The 20,571-nt window shown below is 48.5% G+C and overlaps 1 protein-coding gene across 27 annotated transcripts in view; it reads left to right on the top strand.

Annotated features, from left to right (window-relative positions):
* The window catches only part of LOC109903635 (microtubule-actin cross-linking factor 1), a 250,345-nt gene that overhangs the window by 176,215 nt on the left and 53,559 nt on the right, over positions 1-20,571 (top strand). For 26 of the 27 annotated variants that reach the window (XM_031789328.1, XM_031789338.1, XM_031789336.1 and 23 more), the window contains 9 exons: positions 925-1,081; positions 1,319-1,430; positions 1,757-1,819; positions 2,747-2,988; positions 3,195-3,324; positions 3,995-4,194; positions 4,422-4,932; positions 5,185-6,179; positions 8,624-9,124. In XM_031789328.1, coding sequence (XP_031645188.1) covers positions 925-1,081; positions 1,319-1,430; positions 1,757-1,819; positions 2,747-2,988; positions 3,195-3,324; positions 3,995-4,194; positions 4,422-4,932; positions 5,185-6,179; positions 8,624-9,124 — 2,911 coding nt within the window. The remainder of the gene's footprint in view (positions 1-924; positions 1,082-1,318; positions 1,431-1,756; positions 1,820-2,746; positions 2,989-3,194; positions 3,325-3,994; positions 4,195-4,421; positions 4,933-5,184; positions 6,180-8,623; positions 9,125-20,571) is intronic. The other variant, XM_031789319.1, reaches the window with a different exon arrangement.

Raw genomic sequence — 20,571 nt, 5'->3', positions numbered from 1 at the left:
AGAGCGATGTGTTGATATAGGAAAGACGGGTGGATATCTGTGGACTAGGTGAAGAAGGGGTTGAGGTCAGGGAGGTGAGGGGTGAGGTCAGTTCCCCTTAAGGGAGTCATCAGGTTTGGTATCTGGTTACCTTCTTTCCTGTGGAGCCATAAACTGTAAGGGGGAGGAGTGTCTTAAGTAGGATGCATATAAACTGTGATGTCTGAAATGTTTAGCGCTCTGATTTCAGCTGTAGAGAACCATTTGGGGAATGATTCAACTTTCTCTAGTGTCCCCGAGTTATTTACTCTGAACCTAACAACATGTAGTGAGGGATTAGGCCTCTGTGGGATGTCTCTTAACGCTGTGTGTTGCCAACAATGGTGTGGGGGTGGACAGTGTTAGCTGATGGCGCAGGAGTGAATGTGGTCAGCGGTTACTAAAATAAGCCTTGGTGGGCACAGTTCAGTGTCCATTTATCAGACATACAAAAGAGGCTCTCACTTACAGGCTGTGAACGAAACATAAATAAAACACTTTCAATGACCCAGACTGTTATATCACGATTGTTTTGTCTGTGTGCACTGCAGTCAGTGCAGTGTTTTGAAAGCAGCTGTGATTGGGGCAGAACAAGTACAAAGCAGGGGTCAAGGCTAAGGAGATTATAGCCTTGGGCGAATACGGTCGAGATACTGGTTTATCCTTGACTGCGTAACTCTCTCTTTTTGTGCCATGGAGCGTGTGATTTTAATGTGATGGTTGTGTGTTTTTATATGGACATGATATAGTGGGCTTGAATTAAAATGATCTCTCCCTCTTTGTTTTTCACCCGCTTTCTCAATGTCTATCCCTACATCTCTCTCTTTTGGTCTCTCTTTTTTTTTTCAATCTTGTTTCTCTCGCCATCCCCTCATCTTCACCCATCTCTTATCCTTCTCTCTCCAGGAACAACGCCATCCAGAGTTGTGAGCAGCGGTTGGGCCACTTCCGGTCTCTCTCTAGCTCCCTCCTCAGCTGGCTCCACACAACACAGGAGCAGCTGCCTCCCAAAGAGGCCAACCTCAGCGCAGAGGCCCTGCAGAGGAGAGTGCAGCAGCTCGAGGTGTGTGTGTGTGTGCCCTTTTTTTCATTCGTACCTGGTTTAATCACGCCACGTACAGAATCCTCAATCAATCACTGAATCATATTTCACTCATTCTAAGGTATTGCTCGATTTCGTAGTGTATTGATAAATACGTTCCAAAGCATGATAGTGATTCAGAACGACATGTCCTTGTGATTATTCATTGAGGAATTATATAAGGCCATTAATAACTTTCGGACATTTTCTTTTACTAAGGACTTACTGAGCGACTGGGAGGCCCAGGGGGTTCGGGTTCAGGAGCTGAACAAGACTGGGTCAGAACTGGAGAACCTCATCATTAACATCACAGCCCCCCAGGCCAAGACAGGTAAGGGGAATGGGGGAAACAACTGCCTATCGTGTGTCCCCTGCCACCTGCATGTCCAAGTTCATCCAAGCTCTGTCTGTGAGGTGTGTATTGTGTGTGTTGAAGTCTATGCTATCAATGTGTGCGTGTACTGTGAGGTTATGCTATCTTTTAAGTGCAAAACATGTCCATGCACAACTGTCTATAGCGTGTGAAAACCCAGAGACTGAGCGTGTTATATGCTTATCAGTGTTTGTGTTGGACTGTCCGCGAATGTGTGTTAGTGTCTGTTGCAATGTGTGTAGTCATCTGAGTGTAGTGTGTGTGTGTGTGTGTGTCTCTCCCAGGTGTTCCCCAGATCAATGGTGCAGACAGCCCCAGCAGGGTCAATGGCATTCACACATGCAAAGGTGAGCTCACCCTCACTCTCTTATCCAAAACCCAATCGTCTCTGGACTCCTTCCTCATATGAGATGCTCTCCGGCGCTTACTGCTGTGAGCGTCACTGCTTGGCGTACAATCTGCTCGCTCGCTCCCAATAATGCTTACCGTGCATCCATTTTCTGTCTGTCTTCTGTCTGTGAGCTTCTTACAGTATGTGTGCTACTGCAGTGTCTTAACACCATTACAAATGTTTGTTTGTCACTAATATTCTGTTCCTCTGGATTAATAACGTCGACCCAAAGTCCTTCGGTAGCTAGGTTTCCATCCAGCTGGCGACCCAGGTTTTCGTGCGAAGTATTCAACAAATCTGCATGAAAACAATATGCGTTTTCCCCACCAGAGATGTTTCCATCAAATTGACTTCTCGCGGATAAAAGTCTGTGCGTGATAACGTAGTGCACATAAACATAACTTTATTGTGGTTCAATTCCCATGTACCGAATCGCATTTTCAACTCTACTGCTGGTTTTGTCAAGAAATGTTGCGTTATATAGCAAATGTGGCCACTCTTCTATTGGCACAGGCGCTCTAGCCAACAGCTCGTAGATACAGTGCGGGTATAGACTACATGATGAGATTGTTATGGACAAAAGGCCAATTATATTCATTTGTCAAACTTGCAGTCAAACATCGATCGTCATGTCACCGATATTTATTGGAAAGGAGCATCAAGATCATCATCGTGCGCTTTCACCACCCTGTGAAGTTCTTCACTTATTTCATCTGTTGCCTAATAAACTGGTTTCCTGAGTGGTAGTGGGAGGACCACATACCATATCACCGCGTGACTCCATACCAATTACCAAAACACCATACCAATTACCAAAACACCATACCAATTAAATGTGTTTGGATTTATTTTGATAGATTGTCGTCCTCCTTCTTTCTCTCAGACCTGACAGAGATGCAGGTGGCGGTGGCGGAAGTGAGCGGACGTTACGAGGAGCTGGGAGGGGAACTGAAGAACAGACGGCGGAACCAGGAGGCTTCTCTGGACCTCAGACAGAAGGCCAGCCAGGGTACCGAGGAGCTCAGCCGCTGGCTGGGAGACCGGGAGAACAGCCTGCACCTGGGCCAGACTACCACCTCCCCCTCCAAACCTGAGTTGGTACGCGCCCAGGCCCAGGAGAACAAGGTGAGTGTGTGGACTTGGGTCGAACCACAGTCAATATCGGGGTGTATTATGTCTCTGCTAGTTGGTCAACAATGCTACTTTGGAAAATCAGTGTTATCACCCCCTAGCTGACATAAACATTTTACTCTCTTGCTTCCGTTCTAAATGCTTATCCTTGTCTTTTTGTAGCCAACATACTGATATGCTCTTCTTTCTCTATACTTTAGGCCTTACTGTCTGAGCTGGCAGCGCATTCTGGGAAGGTGGAGGAGCTGAAGAGCAACCTGGAGAAGCTGATAGCAGACAACCCAGACTCCCCAGAGGCAGACACCTGGAGACAACAAATGAAGGAGATCGGTGAGTGGTACTGGAATGGATGAATAGGGTCGGCCATTTTGAATAGTTGTGGGGTAAGGGACACTTTCTAACATAAGGAACCAGTAGGCCCTGAATCAAATAATTAAGAGCCAGCCATTTTGAATGGTAGATGAATCCGTTTAAGGAGCATATGGTACTGTACATTTCAGAGGATAAGAAGACAGGCTAATGTAGTAGTTATTTGAGATTTAATGAGTTGCCTCAGCAAAGCGAAACATTTTTAGGTAGCAAATGAACGGGATGACTCCAAGTCAAAGCTATAAAAAATACTTGATATCTTTACCCTGACCTGATATAGCCCTGGAGTTTTGAAGATGGGAGCTCTGCCGTGTTCCTTTCTCCACACAATTCACGCAGGGCCTTATTTCAAAGCCTTGTGGATTCAAGACTCTCTCTCTGCTGCATACCCAGTGTATATGAGTCATGAGGAAAGCATACAGAGGCAGAATGAAAAAAATAGTTTGTGGACATTAGCAAGTCAAAAATAATAACTGGGTCTATAATCATAATGTTTATTCAGTCGGGCTGAGTCACTCATGGAACCCATCAGTTTCACTGTTATGGTTCTCCACTATTTGTTAGTCATTTTTTAATATAAGTAACAGTTGCTATGGTTTTTCACTCCAACGTTCACTTCCTATTTACTTAGACTCCCGCTGGGCAAAGGCCAATGAGACGGCAGTACAGAGGCAGACGGAACTGGAGACCTGTGCTGATAGGCTGGGCAGCTTTGCTACAGCAGCCAGTCAGTTGGGGCCGTGGCTCAGAGAGAAGGAGCTGATGATGAGTGTGCTGGGACCCCTGAGCATCGACCCCAACATGCTGAACACCCAGAAACAACAAGCCCAGGTACATAGTTAAGGTCCTCTATGTTGAACACATGCAAAATAATGAAAAATAATATCACAATCGATTGTCCACATCTTGCCAATTCTGTTCTTGAATCGGCATAAACGATTACCAACAGCATTCTGATTAATTAGTGATAAATTGTACTCGCCAAAATGTAGAGATTATTCCTGATTGACAGATAAGGGTCTGACTCCTCCTCTTTCCTTTCCCTCCGCCCTCCACAGTTCATGCTGCGTGAGTTTGAGACCCGCCGGCCCCAGTTCGACCAACTCACCCAGGCGGCCGAGGGCATCCTTTCCCCGTCTGGTGGCGACTCCTCCCCGCAGGATGCCAAGGACCTAGCGGAGGTCCGGTCCGAGCTGGGCTCCATCTCTCAGCAGTGGGACGACCTCACTCAACGTCTGTCCCAGCGCTCAGAGGACATCGACCAGGCCCAGGGCACCAGCGAGCGATACCAGGCCCTGCTGAAGGACCTTACGGTCAGCGTGGGGGCGCTAGGCGAGCGGCTAGACGGCCAGGCCTCGCTCAGTGCCCAGCCTGAGGCCCTGAAACGGCGTCTGCAGGAGACAGGCGAGATCCGCTCTGAGCTGGAGCAGAGGAGGGATGAGCTGGGCGAGGCGGAGAAGCTGTGCGGCGAGCTGAGCGCCATCGTGGTTGAACCTTACCTGAGAGACGAGCTGAAGAAGAGGCTGGAGAGCGTGAGGAGCCCGCTGAGGAGCCTGGAGGAGAGGGCCAGTGAGTCTTCTGTCTTGTCTATGGTGTTCATCTAAATTCTGTTTGTATGAATCTCTGTTGGCTTCAGTAGTATTTGTATGTGGCGGAGGCTATATTCTGGGGGTTTTGGTCTCTTTGTGGCTAGTTGTCTAGGTTTTGAATCCAGCACTAAAACCTCTTTCAGACCTAGGTAGCTAGTCCATCTGGTTAAATGTTCTTCATCAAAACATCTGTAAATGAATAGCGTTCAAATCCTCTGTTCCTCTCCCTCAGCTGACGGTCTGTCCCAGCTCCAAGCTGCTCTCTCCAGCACCCAGCAGTTCCAGCAGATGTTCGAGGAGCTGCGGAGCTGGTTGGACAACCAGGGTGGTCAAAGAGACTCTACCGCCGACTCCCTCCCCTGCCAGCCCGAGGCTATCCGGACCCTGCTTGCCCAGCAAGATGAGCTTCATCGCGGGGTGGCCAGCCAACGTGGCCCTTACGAGCTCATCCAGGCCGAGGGGGCCTCCCTGCTCGCCAAGCTACCCGCCGGCGGCGAAGAGCGATCAGCCTTACAGTCCCGGCTCGCCACCCTACGCCGGGACTGGGATGAGCTTAATCAGTGCATCGTGGAACGCCAGAACCGGCTGAAAACCGCCCTGACCAAGGCCGAGAGTTACCAGCAACACCGCGCCAAGCTCACGCCCTGGGTGACAGAGTGCGAGAAGCGGGAAGCTGACATCCAGCCCTCCCTCGACCCAGCAGCCCTGGACGAGGCCTTGCAGAAGGCCAGGCAGCTGGGGTTAGACCTGGAGCACCATCGCCCCCTCCTGGAGGGTTTAAACACCGCGGCCGACCAACTCCTTGAACACTGCCGCGTCGGAGAGGAAGACATACGCGACGAGAAAGCCCAACTCAACCGTAGAGTCGACGTGCTGGCAGAAAAACTCCAGAACTGTGTTTCCCAACTGGAAGAGTTAGCGGATCGACTGAAGGAGTTTGAGGACGGGCGGCAGGCAGTGGAGAGGAGGCTGGAGGCGGCGCGGCATCAGATCGAGGTGCAGGAGGCGCTGGGCCCACAGGCGTGCAGCAACAAGAGCCTGGAGCGGCTGAGGAGCCAGCAGGAGACGCTGCACTCGCTGCAGCCACAGGTGGCCTACCTGAGGGATCTGGCCCAGGGGCTGGTGCAGGACGCACCCCACACAGCAGGGGGCGGCGTAGAGGGAGGACAGCGGCTGGAGCAGCAGGCCCGAGACACAGACAGAGAGTTTGGAGACGTCAGCGAAAAGGTGAGAAGATGTGTGAGAAATTTAGTATAAACTGTATTTCATATATAAAAAGTAGAACTATTTCATAGACACTCAGATGAAAGATGGAGGCCTGTATTCTGTTCAATAGACGAATGTTCCAGAAATGAAGCAGTTTTGAAAAATATCATTCACTCAAAAACAATAAGGGTGTCTCCGTACTCTTCAACAGCCTTTCCTCTTTTAAAAGCATTTGTTTGGGTTTGTTGGACTTTTACTCATCTTTTACAATTACATCATCCTTTACAATTACATTAGTGGACATATAAGGAAAGGAGTCAATGAAAGGAAGCCATTTATGAGTATTGTAACGCAGCCAATCTATTCAGCCTGGAGTGTGGCTGATACAACGGAGGAGCTAGTTTTAGCAAAGGTCATTGTGTGCGAGGGTGTGAAGGCTTTGTGTGTCGTCAGTGAGCGTATGCGTGTGTGTGTGGGAGTGAGCGTGTGTGTGATCATGTATGCATGTGTGTGTGAGTTGAGACGGAGAACAGAACGTGTTTAAGCTGACAGAGGAGTTCAAGTATTTGGCGTTCCAGTGATCTTATATGGTCATTGTACAGATAGGAAACTTCAGACCATTGAATCACTTTACTGAAATGTAAACCAATGAGTCAAGAGCATTGTTCTATATAGTGATACAGTGCCTTCAGAAAGTAGTCATAACTTATTCCACATTTTGTTGTTACAGCCTGAATTCAAAATGGATTAAATAAAAGTCTCCCCCATCTACACACAGTACCCCACAATGACTAAGTGAAAACCTGTTTTTAGAAATGTTTGCTAATTTATTGACGATGAAATACAGAAAGAGCTCATTTAAATAGGTGTTCACACCCGAGTCAATACTTTTGTAGAAGCACCTTTGATGGCGATTACAGCTTTGATTCGTCTTGGGTATGTTGTATCAGCTTTGCACATCTGGATTTGGGGATTTTATCCCCCGTTCTTCCTTGCAGATTCTCTCAAGCTTTGTTAAGTTAGATGGGGAGCGGCTGTGAACAGCAATCTTCAAGTCTTTTCACAGATTTTCTATGGGATACAAGTATGGCCTCTGCCTGGGCCACTCAAGGACTTTCACATTTTTGTTCTGAAGCCATTGCTTTGGCTAATTGTCCTGTTGGAATGTAAATCTTCACCAGCTTTTTGCACTCGAAAGCAGTTTCTCATCAAGGGTTTTCCTGTGTTTGGCTCCATTTACTGTTCCCTCTATCCTTACCAGTCTCCCAGTGCCTGCTGCTGTAATGCATCCCCATAGCATAATGCTGCCACCACCATGCTTCATGGTAGGGATGGTGTTGGACTTGTGATGAGCTGTGCCTGGTTTTCTCCAGACATTGTGCTTTGCATTCAGGCCAAATTAGTTACATTTTTGTCTCATCAGACCACAGAATCGTTTGCTTTATAATCTTGAGTATTTCACATACCCTTTTGCAAACTCCAGCCAAGTAGTTCTGTCAGAGGTCATTAGGTTCTTGGTCTTCTCCCTGACCAAGGTCCTTCTTGACTGGTTGCTCAGTTTGGTCAGATGGCCAGCTCTAGGCAGAGTCTGGGTAGTTCCATATTTTTAAAATTTCCGAATGATGGAGACCACTGTGCTCTTGGAAACTTTCAACACTCTTCAAATCGTTTTTTTTTACCCTTCCTCAGATATATGCCTCATCACAATTATATCTCAGTGATCTACAGACAGTTCCTTGGACTTCATGCTGTAGTTTCTGCTCTGACATGCTGTACACTGTCAACTGTGGGCCCTTATATAGACAGGTGTGTTTCTTTCTAAAATCATGTCAAAACAGTGGAATCGGTCACAAGTGGACTCCAAGTTGAAGTGACAGCTCATGGATGATGAAAGGAAATTGGATAAACCTGAGTTGAATTTGCAAAGGGAATACTTTAAATATAAAAAATAGTCAATTAAATATTTCTGTATTTAATTTTCAATGCATTTTCTAGCATTTTTAAACATGTTTTCACTTTTGTCATTATGGGGTATTGTGTGTAGATGGGTGACAAACATATATTTATCCATTTTGAATTCAGGCTGTAACACTGCAAATTGTGGAATAAGTCAAGTGGTATGAATACTTTCCAAATGTGCCATAGATAGTTACTTATAGACTGGTACAAATCAGTATGGTATTTAATCAGATACATGGTCAGAAGTCATTACATTTGACCATTCTTGATAAGATAAGTTTGTCGCTTATCTCACCGCTCTGATCACATTCCTTTCCTCCACATTGCTCATGAGAAAGCTAGGAATCTAAGCAGAGAGCTAGGATACATTAACTAGGTTGAAGCATGATTTGTCCCGCTATTTATATCATATTATTACATCAGCAAGGCACCATGCCTCTTTCAACTTGTTAACATTATTAACTCTATCTCCCTCCTTCTCCCCCTTCCCTCCCTCCCCCCTCTAGATTGAAAAGTGCTGTTCCACCCTGGAGTCCCGTCTCCAGGGTGTGGGGGAAGTCCAGTCCTCGGTACGCGACCTCTTCTCCCGCCTGGCCGACCTGGACGACGAGCTGGACTCGCTGAGCCCCGTGGGGCGCGATGCCGACTCGCTCGCCTCGCAGGCGGATGCCGTCCGCACTTTCCTGGCTCGCCTGGCCGCGTTGAGGTCGGAGCTTGAAGGTCACGGGGGCGACTGCACCGCCATGCTCCGCCGAGAGGGGTCGTCTCCCGATCTCCTCGCCCTGAGGAGAGAGACTGAGGCCCTGAGCCGCCAGGCTGGGAAGCTGGCCGAGAGGGGCCAGGCCAGACTGGAGCAGATCGAGGCAGCTGCCGAGAAGGTGGGAGAATTCTACGCCCAGGTGGCGGAGCTGCAAGGGCTCCTGGGACGGGCAGAGGAAGGGCTGAACTCGCAGGGCGTGGTGGGGACGGAGGTGGAGACCGTCAAGCAGCAGCTGCACGAGTTCAAGGTAAGAACAATGATGTTTATGGTTGGGAATATGAATGTGCTACTACTGAAATGTATTGACTAGAATGGACAATCCTGTTCAGGTCAATGTTCCGTGATGGGTGGGCCGCCGGCCATATTGACTTCATCCAGGCCTGGAAATAATCATCTTTCTATGGCTACTCTATTGTAAAGTTTTTGTTCTGCGCTATTGTGTTCATATCTTTGGGCATTATGGCTTCCGAGATTGGTAAATTGGGTAGAGCTAGCTATGGTTATACTGTAGTACAGCCTCCTAGAAGTGAGCTTGGCATGTTTTTCCCAAGTGTTTTTGGTGCCGGCATCAATGAACAGCCTTCTGATTTGTCTTGTGACTCCTCAGAGAATGGAAAAGTGTGTTTCTGGCCACAGCTCCAGTATTACCTAGCCACAAGCCACCATTTGGGAAACATTGCATTACGGATGTATTAGAACCAGTTCAGCTAGGGTTGTTGTGAAGCTATATTTCTTCTAGAATTGAGCTTGACGTACTTCGGTTTGAATTATATTCAACAAACGTGCATAGAAATATAGCAGACATTGTGTATATAGTATTGCACAGTTGTTGCTCTGGTGGCCATTTTGTTAGAGCCTCTTAGCTGGCGCTCGACTCTGACCTGCAACAGTATTAGTGCGCCTTATTGAAATAAGCAATTGACTAACACAGAACCTTTTGAAAGCCTTTAGTTACATAAGAGCCATTTCTTGGGAGAGGTCTCAGAGGAAAGTACTTGACCCTTCTTGGTTGTTGAACTTTGTGGATTAAGCCTCTCCTAGCGCAGATGCTTGAGAGTACGTGTCTCTCTCTGTCTGTGGGAGGACTCTGCCTACTGTATGAAGTGTACCGTGGCATCCTCTCTTCTATAAATCAACTCCAGCTTCAACTTTGCTCTCTCGCTACGTCCCTTCCCCTTAAGCCTGCTCTATTATCACTGGCGGAAACAGGATTTTGGACTGGTGACGTTTCTACCCTGACTCCGCTCCTACAGTGGGCTGTGAGGGGGGTGTTGTGATGGAGTGTGACCCCTCTCCTAACTCAAGTCATTCCTGTGGCTCTCAGCTGTATTTATAGAGCAGTCTGGGGTGGGGGGGGGGTCCAGTTTCCCTCCTTCGGCGCTTTATTCAACTCACTTTAGAGCAGAAGAGCGGTATGGGGACTGAGGTATGTATGTGTTACCGTAGGGGACTTGAGTGAGCTTATATGCAAGAAAGGAGGGAGTGATCTATAATTCATAGGAGCATCGCAGGGGGTGTGACTGAGTTCTAGAGGCAGAGACGAGAGTTTAGTCACAGCAGCACTGCTCTACTTCAAGTGTCTGACGCACTTCTTCGCCCATGCTGACTCGCTCGCGTCGAAACGTTCTTATAACATTCCCTCAACCCCCCCCCCCCCTTCTGACCCCCTACTGCTCCGGCGCCAGCCCTTGGAACTCGTTAGGGCCTGTCACCACGGTGATGGACACCAGGCTAAGTTTGATACCAGAGCGATTCGCACACCATACGTTTATTTTTTATTTTTTTCTTCAAGCGATGCTCCCCCAGCCGTCTAGGAGAAATCCCAGGTTAGCTAACCCAGCCCACAATAATTAGCCTACTCCTTCCCCCTCGATAGGAATCTGCTGTAGAACGTTCCGTAGGAATCTGCTGTGTCCTGCGAAATGGCAATACACAAACGGGGCCACTCCATTGTACTGCTACTTTCCTTTGGTTTCCATTCATTGTGAAATGGTAAATGATATTTCATGAGTACTTATACAACACAGACAGTTCTTTCTGGCTGAGTCCATTGCTATGAAACATATTTTTTTCCTGTGCTTTTTGTCACGTCCTCTGCACTAGAAGTACCGGGCTGTCGGTACGTTTTCAACACCCCCCTTCCTATCTGTTCATTCACTAGATACAGTAGCTCCCTAAGATGGTGGAGTTTTTAAGTAGATGGTGTTAATGATTGGTTATGTTGTCATTGTATCAAATATAAAGGGATAATTATAAGCCTTATCTGACTGGAGGGTGTGTTGCTAGACTTACTGGACACTGGTTTCTGATTGGTTCAGCTGGTGTCTTGGTGAGCTTTCTTCTTCCTCCCTGTGCTGTCTCTTATTCTGTACTCCCTTGATTTATCGACACTATTAATATTGTGGTTGCCCCCCCCCCACTACTTTCTCTCTCTCCTTTCTCCCCATCCCTTTCTTTCCCCTTCTTAATGAGAGCAAGCGGGGATGGATGTTTGGCAGAAGACGAGCAGGGAGAGGAGCGAAAGGGGGGAGAGAGAAAGAGAAATCGGTGAATAGCTGAATAGCAGTTAGCGAGCGAGAGGAAAAGAGAAGGGCGACAGCTTAATGGAATGTTCCAGTGTAAATGTAGACACAAGCTGGGCATTGACTACGGCCAGTAGTAAGAGCAGTAATAATGGCACATTGTAAAAGTACAGCCGGGGCTGTATCTAGAGCATGAAGAGTTAATCTGGGTGCATAGGAAGGGGTCTACAGGGAGAGGGAGGTGGTGAGTGAGTGAGTGTGAGTGTCAGTGTGTGAGAGAGAGGTGGTGAGGAGGGAGGGGGTGAGGAGAGGGTGAGGAGTGAGAGGTAGAAAGAGAGCGAGGGTGAGGAGTGAGAGGTAGAAAGAGAGCGTGGGTGAGGAGTGAGAGGTAGAAAGAGAGCGTGGGTGAGGAGTGAGAGGTAGAAAGAGAGCGAGGGTGAGGAGTGAGAGGTAGAAAGAGAGCGAGGGTGAGGAGTGAGAGGTAGAAAGAGAGCGAGGGTGAGGAGTGAGAGGTAGAAAGAGAGCGAGGGTGAGGAGTGAGAGGTAGAAAGAGAGCGAGGGTGAGGAGTGAGAGAGAGAGAGGTGGTGAGGAGTGAGGTAGAGAGAGAGAGAGGGAGGTGGTGAGGAGTGAGAGGTAGAAAGAGAGCGAGGTTGAGGAGTGAGAGAGAGGTGGTGAGGAGTGAGTGAGAGAGAAAGGGGGAGGTGGTGAGGAGTGAGAGGTAGAAAGAGAGCGAGGGTGAGGAGTGAGAGAGAGAGGTGGTGAGGAGTGAGAGGTAGAGAGAGAGAGAGGGAGGTGGTGAGGAGTGAGAGGTAGAAAGAGAGCGAGGTTGAGGAGTGAGAGAGAGGTGGTGAGGAGTGAGAGGTAGAGAGAGAGAGAGGGAGGTGGTGAGGAGTGAGAGGTAGAGAGAGAGAGAGGGAGGTGGTGAGGAGTGAGTGAGAGAGAAAGGGGGAGGTGGTGAGGAGTGAGAGGTAGAAAGAGAGAGAGAGGGAGGTGGTGAGGAGAGAGAGAGAGAGAGAGAGAGAGAGAGAGAGAGAGAGGGAGGTGGTGAGGAGTGAGAGGTAGAGGGAGGTGGTGAGGAGTGAGAGGTAGAAAGAGAGAGAGAGGGAGGTGGTGAGGAGTGAGAGGTAGAAAGAGAGCGAGGGTGAGGAGTGAGAGAGAGAGAGAGGTGGTGAGGAGCGAGAGGGAGAGGTGAGGAGCGAGCGAGCGGTAGAAAGAGAGAGAGAGGTGGTGAGGAGCGAGAGGTAGAAAGAGAGAGAGTCAGATGAGGATAAGCAAGACTTCCCTTTCCCTAAGATCCTCTTTCATTCACTCAGGGAGCCCACTTGCCACATTTCACCCCTCCCTCTTCTCCTTTCCTCTCTCTCTCTATCTCTCTCTCAAGCCCCCTCTCCCTCTACGTCCCACTCTCCTCTCTGGGCTGTAATGGATCTCGCCAGGTCATTTCAAACCTAAACATGTCTGTCTGCCCTGAAAGCAGACTAGCCTGTCTGCTCCACCATCCCATCCCCCCACCAGACCCCAGTTTAGACCGAAGGGAAAAAAGACTACCAATCCACAGAGATGATGTCATCATGCCTGAGATTAGGGGGGGTGGTAATGATTAGGGGGTAAAGTGCAAGAGGATCTTGTCCGATTAGTGAAGTCGTATTGAGTCACAAAGAGATGGAGGGGCAGATGAGAGAAAGAGGGAGGGGAAGGGTAGGATGGTGTTGTTTTTAAGTGGCCTCGCTCTCCGTACATGTGGCGTGTTGGCCCGTGTTCGGACAAGTCTGACTGTTTATCAAGTATGTTTTTATAGCTGGCCATACTATCTGCGTACATGTGCTCTTATGTGATCAGCAGAGTTCACTTGTGTGTTTAGGGGTGCTTTGTGTGCCCACTAGGTGTGTGTGTGTGTCTCTCGGGAGGATGTGTGTGGAGGGTGGGGAGACAGCTGAGATTCCGGACACGCCCCCTGAAAAAGGCTGGAATTAGAAACATCCTCTGACACATACATACACACACACACACACACACACACACACACACACACACACACACACACTCTAGGGTGTGGCTCTGCTGCATGTCCCTTTGCCCCAGAGCAGCTGACATAGTCTACGGAGCGGGATAGGGATGAGTTGAGGTGTTGTGAAGCTTTAAGTCCCGCCACTACAAATGGGAATTCCTGTGTAGGGCTGGTAATGGGGACAGAGGTGACGGATGAGGAATCCTTCCTTAAATCATGCCCTCGCGTCTCTGCTGTCCTCACCCCTGCTGACCCCCCCCCCCCCCCCCCTCTCTCTCTCTCTCTCTCTCTCTCTTCACCCTCCCTGCTGCATAGGCCCCCATCCTGGTTTCAAATACTATTTAAAATCGTTCAAATTCTTTAGAGCGTCTGCTTTAGCCTGCCTGGAGTGCTAAGTGAGCATGGTTTGGGACTTTGGACGTTCTTATTGGTTCAGTGCGACAGGCAAGCTCAATGGAGGCCAGCTAAAGTATTTGAAATGATTTTGAATAGTATATAAACCTAGGTGAGATAGACCCGTCCCTGCGTGTGTGTCAGATCTCTCATCTCTCCCTCCAACCAAATCCTCAGAGATGTGCTGTAAAGGATTCTGGGGGGGGGGTGTTTATGATGTAGCTGATGTGCACGCAAGTTGTAAACTTGGATCAGTTTACAACTCCCTCAATTCTTGTTAATCCCCCCTCACCTAATCATTAGGGGGGAACCCCAATGTGAAATTGGCTCTTTTTCCTGAAGATTCTTTGCTAGTTTACATTGAAAGGGACGTGACTTACTGGTAATGTGATGTCATGTCAATGAGGTGTTCCAGTACATCTTCCCCGGGACTTGCATGGTCGCGTTCCTCATTTATCATCTTCAGAGACCTGGCCTGATTTTTGTGGGGCTCCACTTTCTGTTTATTGATTTAACTCATTTTGTTCATCAACTCTTTTGGTTCATTTTTGTCTTTGTTTATTTTCCATCCTAAAGGGTCGATTGGATCAGGTTAACAAAATGTTCACTAATCACACCAGATTAATTTCAGATTGACCCTTCCTCTACCATGCTCACTGTCTGAGTGAGTGTGTGTGTGTGTGTGTTTCATCTTTCTCCCTCTCCCTGCTATCGAGGTCCTGTATTGTCTCAGCTGTTGTGAATTAGACGGGCATGCCACAGCACATTTCTCCTCATCCCTTATCGCCACTGTCCTCACTTACCAGCCCAACCATAACAAATACACTGCTTCTTTACATAAACTACACAACTAGATTCATGTGTCAAATTAAGAAGCCCAATAATCTACGTAGAAGAATGTATGTGATGTCGGTATACACTCAGAGTTGGGAATGTGGGATACCATGGATAGTAGAATTGTGTGTGTGTGTGTGGAGTTGGCCCTCACTCACTCTTCACTGGCCACAGCAGGGCCCAGCACAGGTGTTGTTTGTAAAGAGGAAGTGTGTGTGTGTGTGTGTGTATGTGTGTGTGTGTGTATTTTTAATTAGCAAAACACAGAAACTGGGAACAAAGCAGAAATGTGACCTCTAATTTGACCATGATTAGGATGTGGAAAACAACTTTATCGTTCACATACGGGCCCCATATTCAGACCCTAATGATGCGTAACACCGTAGTTTGGCAACGTCTTTCAGGTATGAAGGTGTGAGTTCTTCATTTCAGAAACCTTATGTGCCTACACTTGGCCACATGACTTTAGTTAAACAATCTGTAACACCTAAAAGTATTGTACCCCCAGTATTCATTTGATTGACAAGCCTGTTATTCACTATATGTACTGTGGCAGCCTGGTTAAAGTTGCTGGGGGGTTTGTCATGCTTGTCTTTGTGTCTGTAGGGTGGGGGGGGGGCAGACAATGGCCACATTGAGCCGCTCAGGTACAACGCTGCTAGTTAATAATTAAACTGCTGCTGAGAGGGAGAGCGAGGGGGAGAGCACTTCCCTGCTGCCTGGATACGAGTGTGAGAAAGGGGCAGAGGCAATGGAGGCAAGAGAGAGGAGGCAAAGGGAAGGGGGGATGGAAAGAGGGGAGGGAGAAAGGGGAAAAATGGAGAGAATTGCCTTAAATGACAACAGTGCTTTAAAAAGATGCGATATGGATAGATGGTGAGATGATTGTTCTGGTGAAAGGGAAAGGGGGAAAGGAGAGGGGGAGAAATACAGGGAAAGGAGTGAGAGAGAGGGCACACTTTCATTTCTACAGGAGTTCTCTTGTGGGTAAACCAGCCACAGCAAAGTCAATACTGTCAGTGTCCTGTAGACACCTGCATGTATCACCAAACGGCTCTACTGACGTTGCGGAGACGGTCGTCGGTCTACATTATGGTATGAAGTCTAGAGACCTACAGCATGGCCTTTTTGGCTGACGGCTAAACGTTAATGGAATCCATTGCTTTGAGTCCCCACTGTGTGTAGATCACCAGGGGATTTTGGGGCCTGCTCGCCCCTCCCTCTTCCTGTCTGAGGTAGAACTGTGACTCATTTAAGCAGCCGTGACAGACCAAATGAACGGGGGGATGAATGACAATTTAGAGGAGGGGGGGGTCACAGACTGCAAGAAAGGGGTCGAGGATGGAATGGTCAAATCCGACACAATCTAAATGGAGACGGCAGAGAGGGCGTAAAAAAGAAATAATAGTATTGATGTATTATGTTTCCTGTGTCCCCCTTGTGTTCTTCCCTCTTTCTTTCTATCACCTGCTCATTTCCCCTCACTGGCGTTCCAGCTCTCCTGGTAGCTGGCCTACATGTGTGCGCGGTTCAATTTGGAGCGGCTTGTGCTGTGGGGGCATTGTAGGAGGTCGCGCGAGACTGAGGAAGCTTTTGGGGGAGGCTGAGCAGAGGAGGGACAAACCCCTTTTGTTTCTATGAAGACGTTTTCCTTGGACGCGGCCATGACAGCTGCACCACAACTGACAGAGGGTGTGAGAGAGGGGAGAAGGGGGAGAGGGAGTTAAAAAGGAAGAGTGTAGTATTTAGCGTGTTTGACATGCAGGCCACGGGTGGCTCGCAGCAACAGTTAGACCACAGAGAGAGGGGGGAGGGAAAGCGAGAGAGAGAACTCCCTCCCCCTATCAAGTGAAGAATGTGTGTGGACTAAAGAGCGACAGAGCGAGCGAGAGGGAGAAGGCAGGCATGCGTTAGTTGAGTTCACATCGGCTGCTGTCTCTGCCAGAGGTCTTTAAACGAACAGTCATAGCAACTGTAAAAGGGAAGGGAGGATAAGAGAGAAGAACGAGTGGAGGAGGAGGAACTGAACCACAACAGGCACTGTATCAGGGATACAAGGAGAAAAACAAACTTGGTTAAAATCAATGATTTATATATACACTAGATGACTGATAGGGGGTGCTGGGTTGAAGCCACTGTGCCTCCATCTTGGCACTTCCCCACCGTTCAAAAAAAATAATTTGTAAGTATAAAGTACATTTGAGATTACGAATGTTACTGTCCCCACTACAACAACAAAAAATACTTACATTTAATTGAAACATTGAAGAATTACATTCATGGAATGGAGAACTGCTCTTACTGGGGAGAGCCAATATGGCCGACTGGTGGCTTCAAAGACTCAATGGCCAATACATAGCATCAGCAATCCAGGGTTTATATACATCATTGGTTAAAATAATCCACTTTTGTCTGGTACCAGGGGTTGCTGTCATGCTTGCTGGATTCCCCCGACTGTGTGCGTAGATTTTTGGTGTGGCATTCTGAGGCCCCCTTTTCTGTAACCCCTAGCCTCCTTTGCCCCTGAGCCCCACCACACACACACACACACACACACACACACACACTCCTCTCCTTGCTGGATTGGGTTACACTAGAGCGGCAGACGGGAATGCAGAAGTGGAGACTGTGATTGTGAATATTGATGACTTTTGGGTCTCTTCTCCATGTTGTTTTACACTGTCACGCTGGAGAATAGCAACCGGCTGCTTGGAAACCTGGAAAAAAAGAGGAACGAGAGGGGGAACAGGATAGATAGAGGCTCTACTTCCTTGTGTGCATATAGACTTTATTTTGGAAAATACAAAAGCCGTTATTGATAAGCCTCTTCCTTTTTTTTTTCCTGGCTTGCTAGCAGCTCCCCTCCCTCAATCGCTCTCCCCCTCCCCTTCTTCCCTCCATCCCTCACGCTTTCTTTCCTTCTCTCTTTCTCTCGCTCACTGTTTCTCTGTATCATTTGCCTCTCTGCGGACAGCGTTTTTGTGCTCTGAGGGGGAGGTGATTTGCCCAGGAGATTCAGTTCTGGATTACAAAGCAGTGATGAATGTAGCGGTCTCACAATACTAGCGTCTCTCTTTCACTCCTCCTGAGCTTGTGAACACTGAGAAATAGTACCATCCTGCCTAGCAACAAACCCCCCTCACCTGTGTTAGTCTTCATTTTATCCTCAGTCTATTTATCCGTTCAGTTTGAAAGATGATTTGCCGGGTGCTTAGCGTGGGATAATCTTCTCTCGTTATCCCGTGATTTATTTTTAAAAAGCAACCCCCCCCCTCTCTCTCTCTCTCTTTGGCTCCACGCACCCCTCCTTCCTCTCCCTATCTGTAGCTCACTCCCCCACCCCTCTCACATGTTTTTTTCGGGAGAGGAAACCAGCATGATTGGAGCACTTCCTGTGTTTTAATACCAGAGCAGGAAACCGAACCAGCGGAGCTGGATTTAAACAAAAACAGTTTGAAAGAGAGAGCGAGACAGAAGAAACGAGTGAGTGAGCAGAGGGACAGAGAAGGGGGAGTGACTGAGTGAGCGAGCGAGAGAGGAAAAATTTTGAGTTTTTTTTTTTTAGCAGCTGCAAACCATTTCAGTCTGTGTAGTGGCCTGAGAACAGAGAGACTGAGCGACAGAAAGAAAGCAAGGAAGCCTGCCTGCAACACACAAAAACAGAGGAAGAAGAATTGGGATTGCGTGGCGCTTTGTTGTTTCTCTCATCAACGGAGCTCTCTAAAAAAATATATAGGAGTGGAGAGAGAAAGAAGGAGAGTGTCCGGGGATTGTCTGGGAGAGAGAACGCCTGCAAGGCAGAGTCGGAGGCAGCGCTCAGACTGGGTCTCGGACTGTCTGGGTCTCTGCCCTCTGGATACAGTCCCACGACTCACAGCAGCTCTGCCTGGCTGGACTGGGCTCACCCCCCCCCCTAACCCACCTACCATCTCTCCCTAACGAACCCTCTCACCCCCTCCCGGATTCAGCCTCCACTCTGAATTTACTGTCTCTTCTTGACTGGAGCTGTGGATGAGCAGCGTGATGGAAGGTGGGAGATGATAGACAGGCGTCTCGTCTACGATAGGAAAAAGGTCTGGGTCTCTTTGTTCTGGTTTTTGAATTGCAAGACTGACTTGTGCGGAGTGGCGGATGATGGGATTTACTTTTTTTTATCGCTGATGATGAGGATAATGATGATGTCAGCAAGGGGGATGACGGAGCATTCCAGGCACAGAGCGGGCTGCTGCCTTCAGACACACATCACTCATGCTTTGTGATGAGATTGGAAGAGAGAAAAAGGAGAGAGAAAATATAGTCTGTCTACAAGGACTCACAGGGCCAAAACGGGCTATGATTGACTGCTCGGTTACTTTGTATGAGATTTTTTGCTTCCGTTTTGATTCCCTCAAAAGGATCAACTCTTTTATTAAGTAATTCCCATGGTTTTGGGTTGACAACAAACTTGAACCAAGACAGAAAAACATCAACAAAGCCATTGGATCTGCACTTTTTTTCCTTTCCCACCCCCTGCACAACCTCTTTTTATATCAGGGAGTAGTGGATTTCCCACCCCCTGCACAACCTCTTTTATATCAGGGAGTAGTGGATTTCCCACCCCCTGCACAACCTCTTTTTATATCAGGGAGTAGTGGATTTCCCACCCCCTGCACAACCACTTTTATATCAGGGAGTAGTGGATTTCCCACCCCCTGCACAACCTCTTTTATATCAGGGAGTAGTGGATTTCCCACCCCCTGCACAACCTCTTTTTATATCAGGGAGTAGTGGATTTCCCACCCCCTGCACAACCTCTTTTATATCAGGGAGTAGTGGATTTCTCACCTTAAAAGGAGACTTTACACACTTCTTTGGCTGCTACTCACTGAGACCGTTGCTCAACTCTTCTCTGCTGCTTATCCTGTTGTGGCAGAGCGAGGAGAGCAGGAAGGGAAGGACGGAGTTGAAGAGTGGGAAAGGAGTAGGGAGTTGAACGACTGTGTGTGTGAGGGGGGAGTTAAAGTCAAACGGAACAAAGGGTTGTTATCTCCACGGCACTCACCTCGTTCTGGACTTTGGACGTCTACGAGACCGCCCCTGCCTCCTTCCTGATAACCTTCCAAACGAGCAGTGCTCATTAATATGCTGCCGGAGGAGAGGAGCATCTGCATGCAGGACACTCACTCACTGATGCTCCCCTCCATTTCAGATAGTGCCGGAATAGCCTGCTGCACTGCTATTGAGGTGACATAGTAACATGTGGACCTATGGACTTGTAATGTAGATTGCAAACATTTTGACATTTTGGTCATAGAAGCGGATTCATGTTTGGGATTGTGGATTGGACCGGGAACGGTTGAGCGACTGAACTATTTTCAACCCACCCATTAAGGTATTTTCCCCATTGTTTTCTGTGGAATACTTATTGGCCCCGTCCCCGAGGGGGGCCACCCTGCCCCTATAAAGGACCACTGCAGGCCGTCAGGGTATCTCCCCCAGGGGCAGCTGAGGAATGGGAAAGCCCCTGAGCCGGCCGGACTGCCTGAGGCAAAACCCCCGATGCCTGGGGAAGGGGGACGAGGATGAGGCCTACATCGAGGACTGCTATGTCCCCCAGCGTTCCATCTACGACACCATGCGCATCAACGAGCAGATCGACCAGGGCTCCTCCAAGCTCAGCCAGCCCTCTCGCAGCACCCTGGGCTCCAACGGCGGCGGAGAGGCCAGCACCCTCTCCAGCAACGGCACCATCGGGGCTGACTTAGGGAGCGTCTTTGTGTCGAGGGCGCACGCTGATGCCGGAGTTAAAAGACTGGACGAAAGGGTGATCTTTGATGCCCTCAAGCTAACCGGCGATCCCCAGAGCATGTCACCACCTGGAAGTTGCGGTGGTTCTGGTTTACCCATCACACCCTTGTCCTCTGCCTCCTGTGGGGCAGCCGCAGTAAAAAGGCGCC

This window comes from Oncorhynchus kisutch, linkage group LG14, assembly GCF_002021735.2.
Source record: "Oncorhynchus kisutch isolate 150728-3 linkage group LG14, Okis_V2, whole genome shotgun sequence".
NCBI classification, from domain to species: domain Eukaryota; kingdom Metazoa; phylum Chordata; class Actinopteri; order Salmoniformes; family Salmonidae; genus Oncorhynchus; species Oncorhynchus kisutch.
The sequence above is the reverse complement of the archived record's forward strand: the minus strand, read 5'-3'. Positions and strand labels throughout refer to the sequence as shown.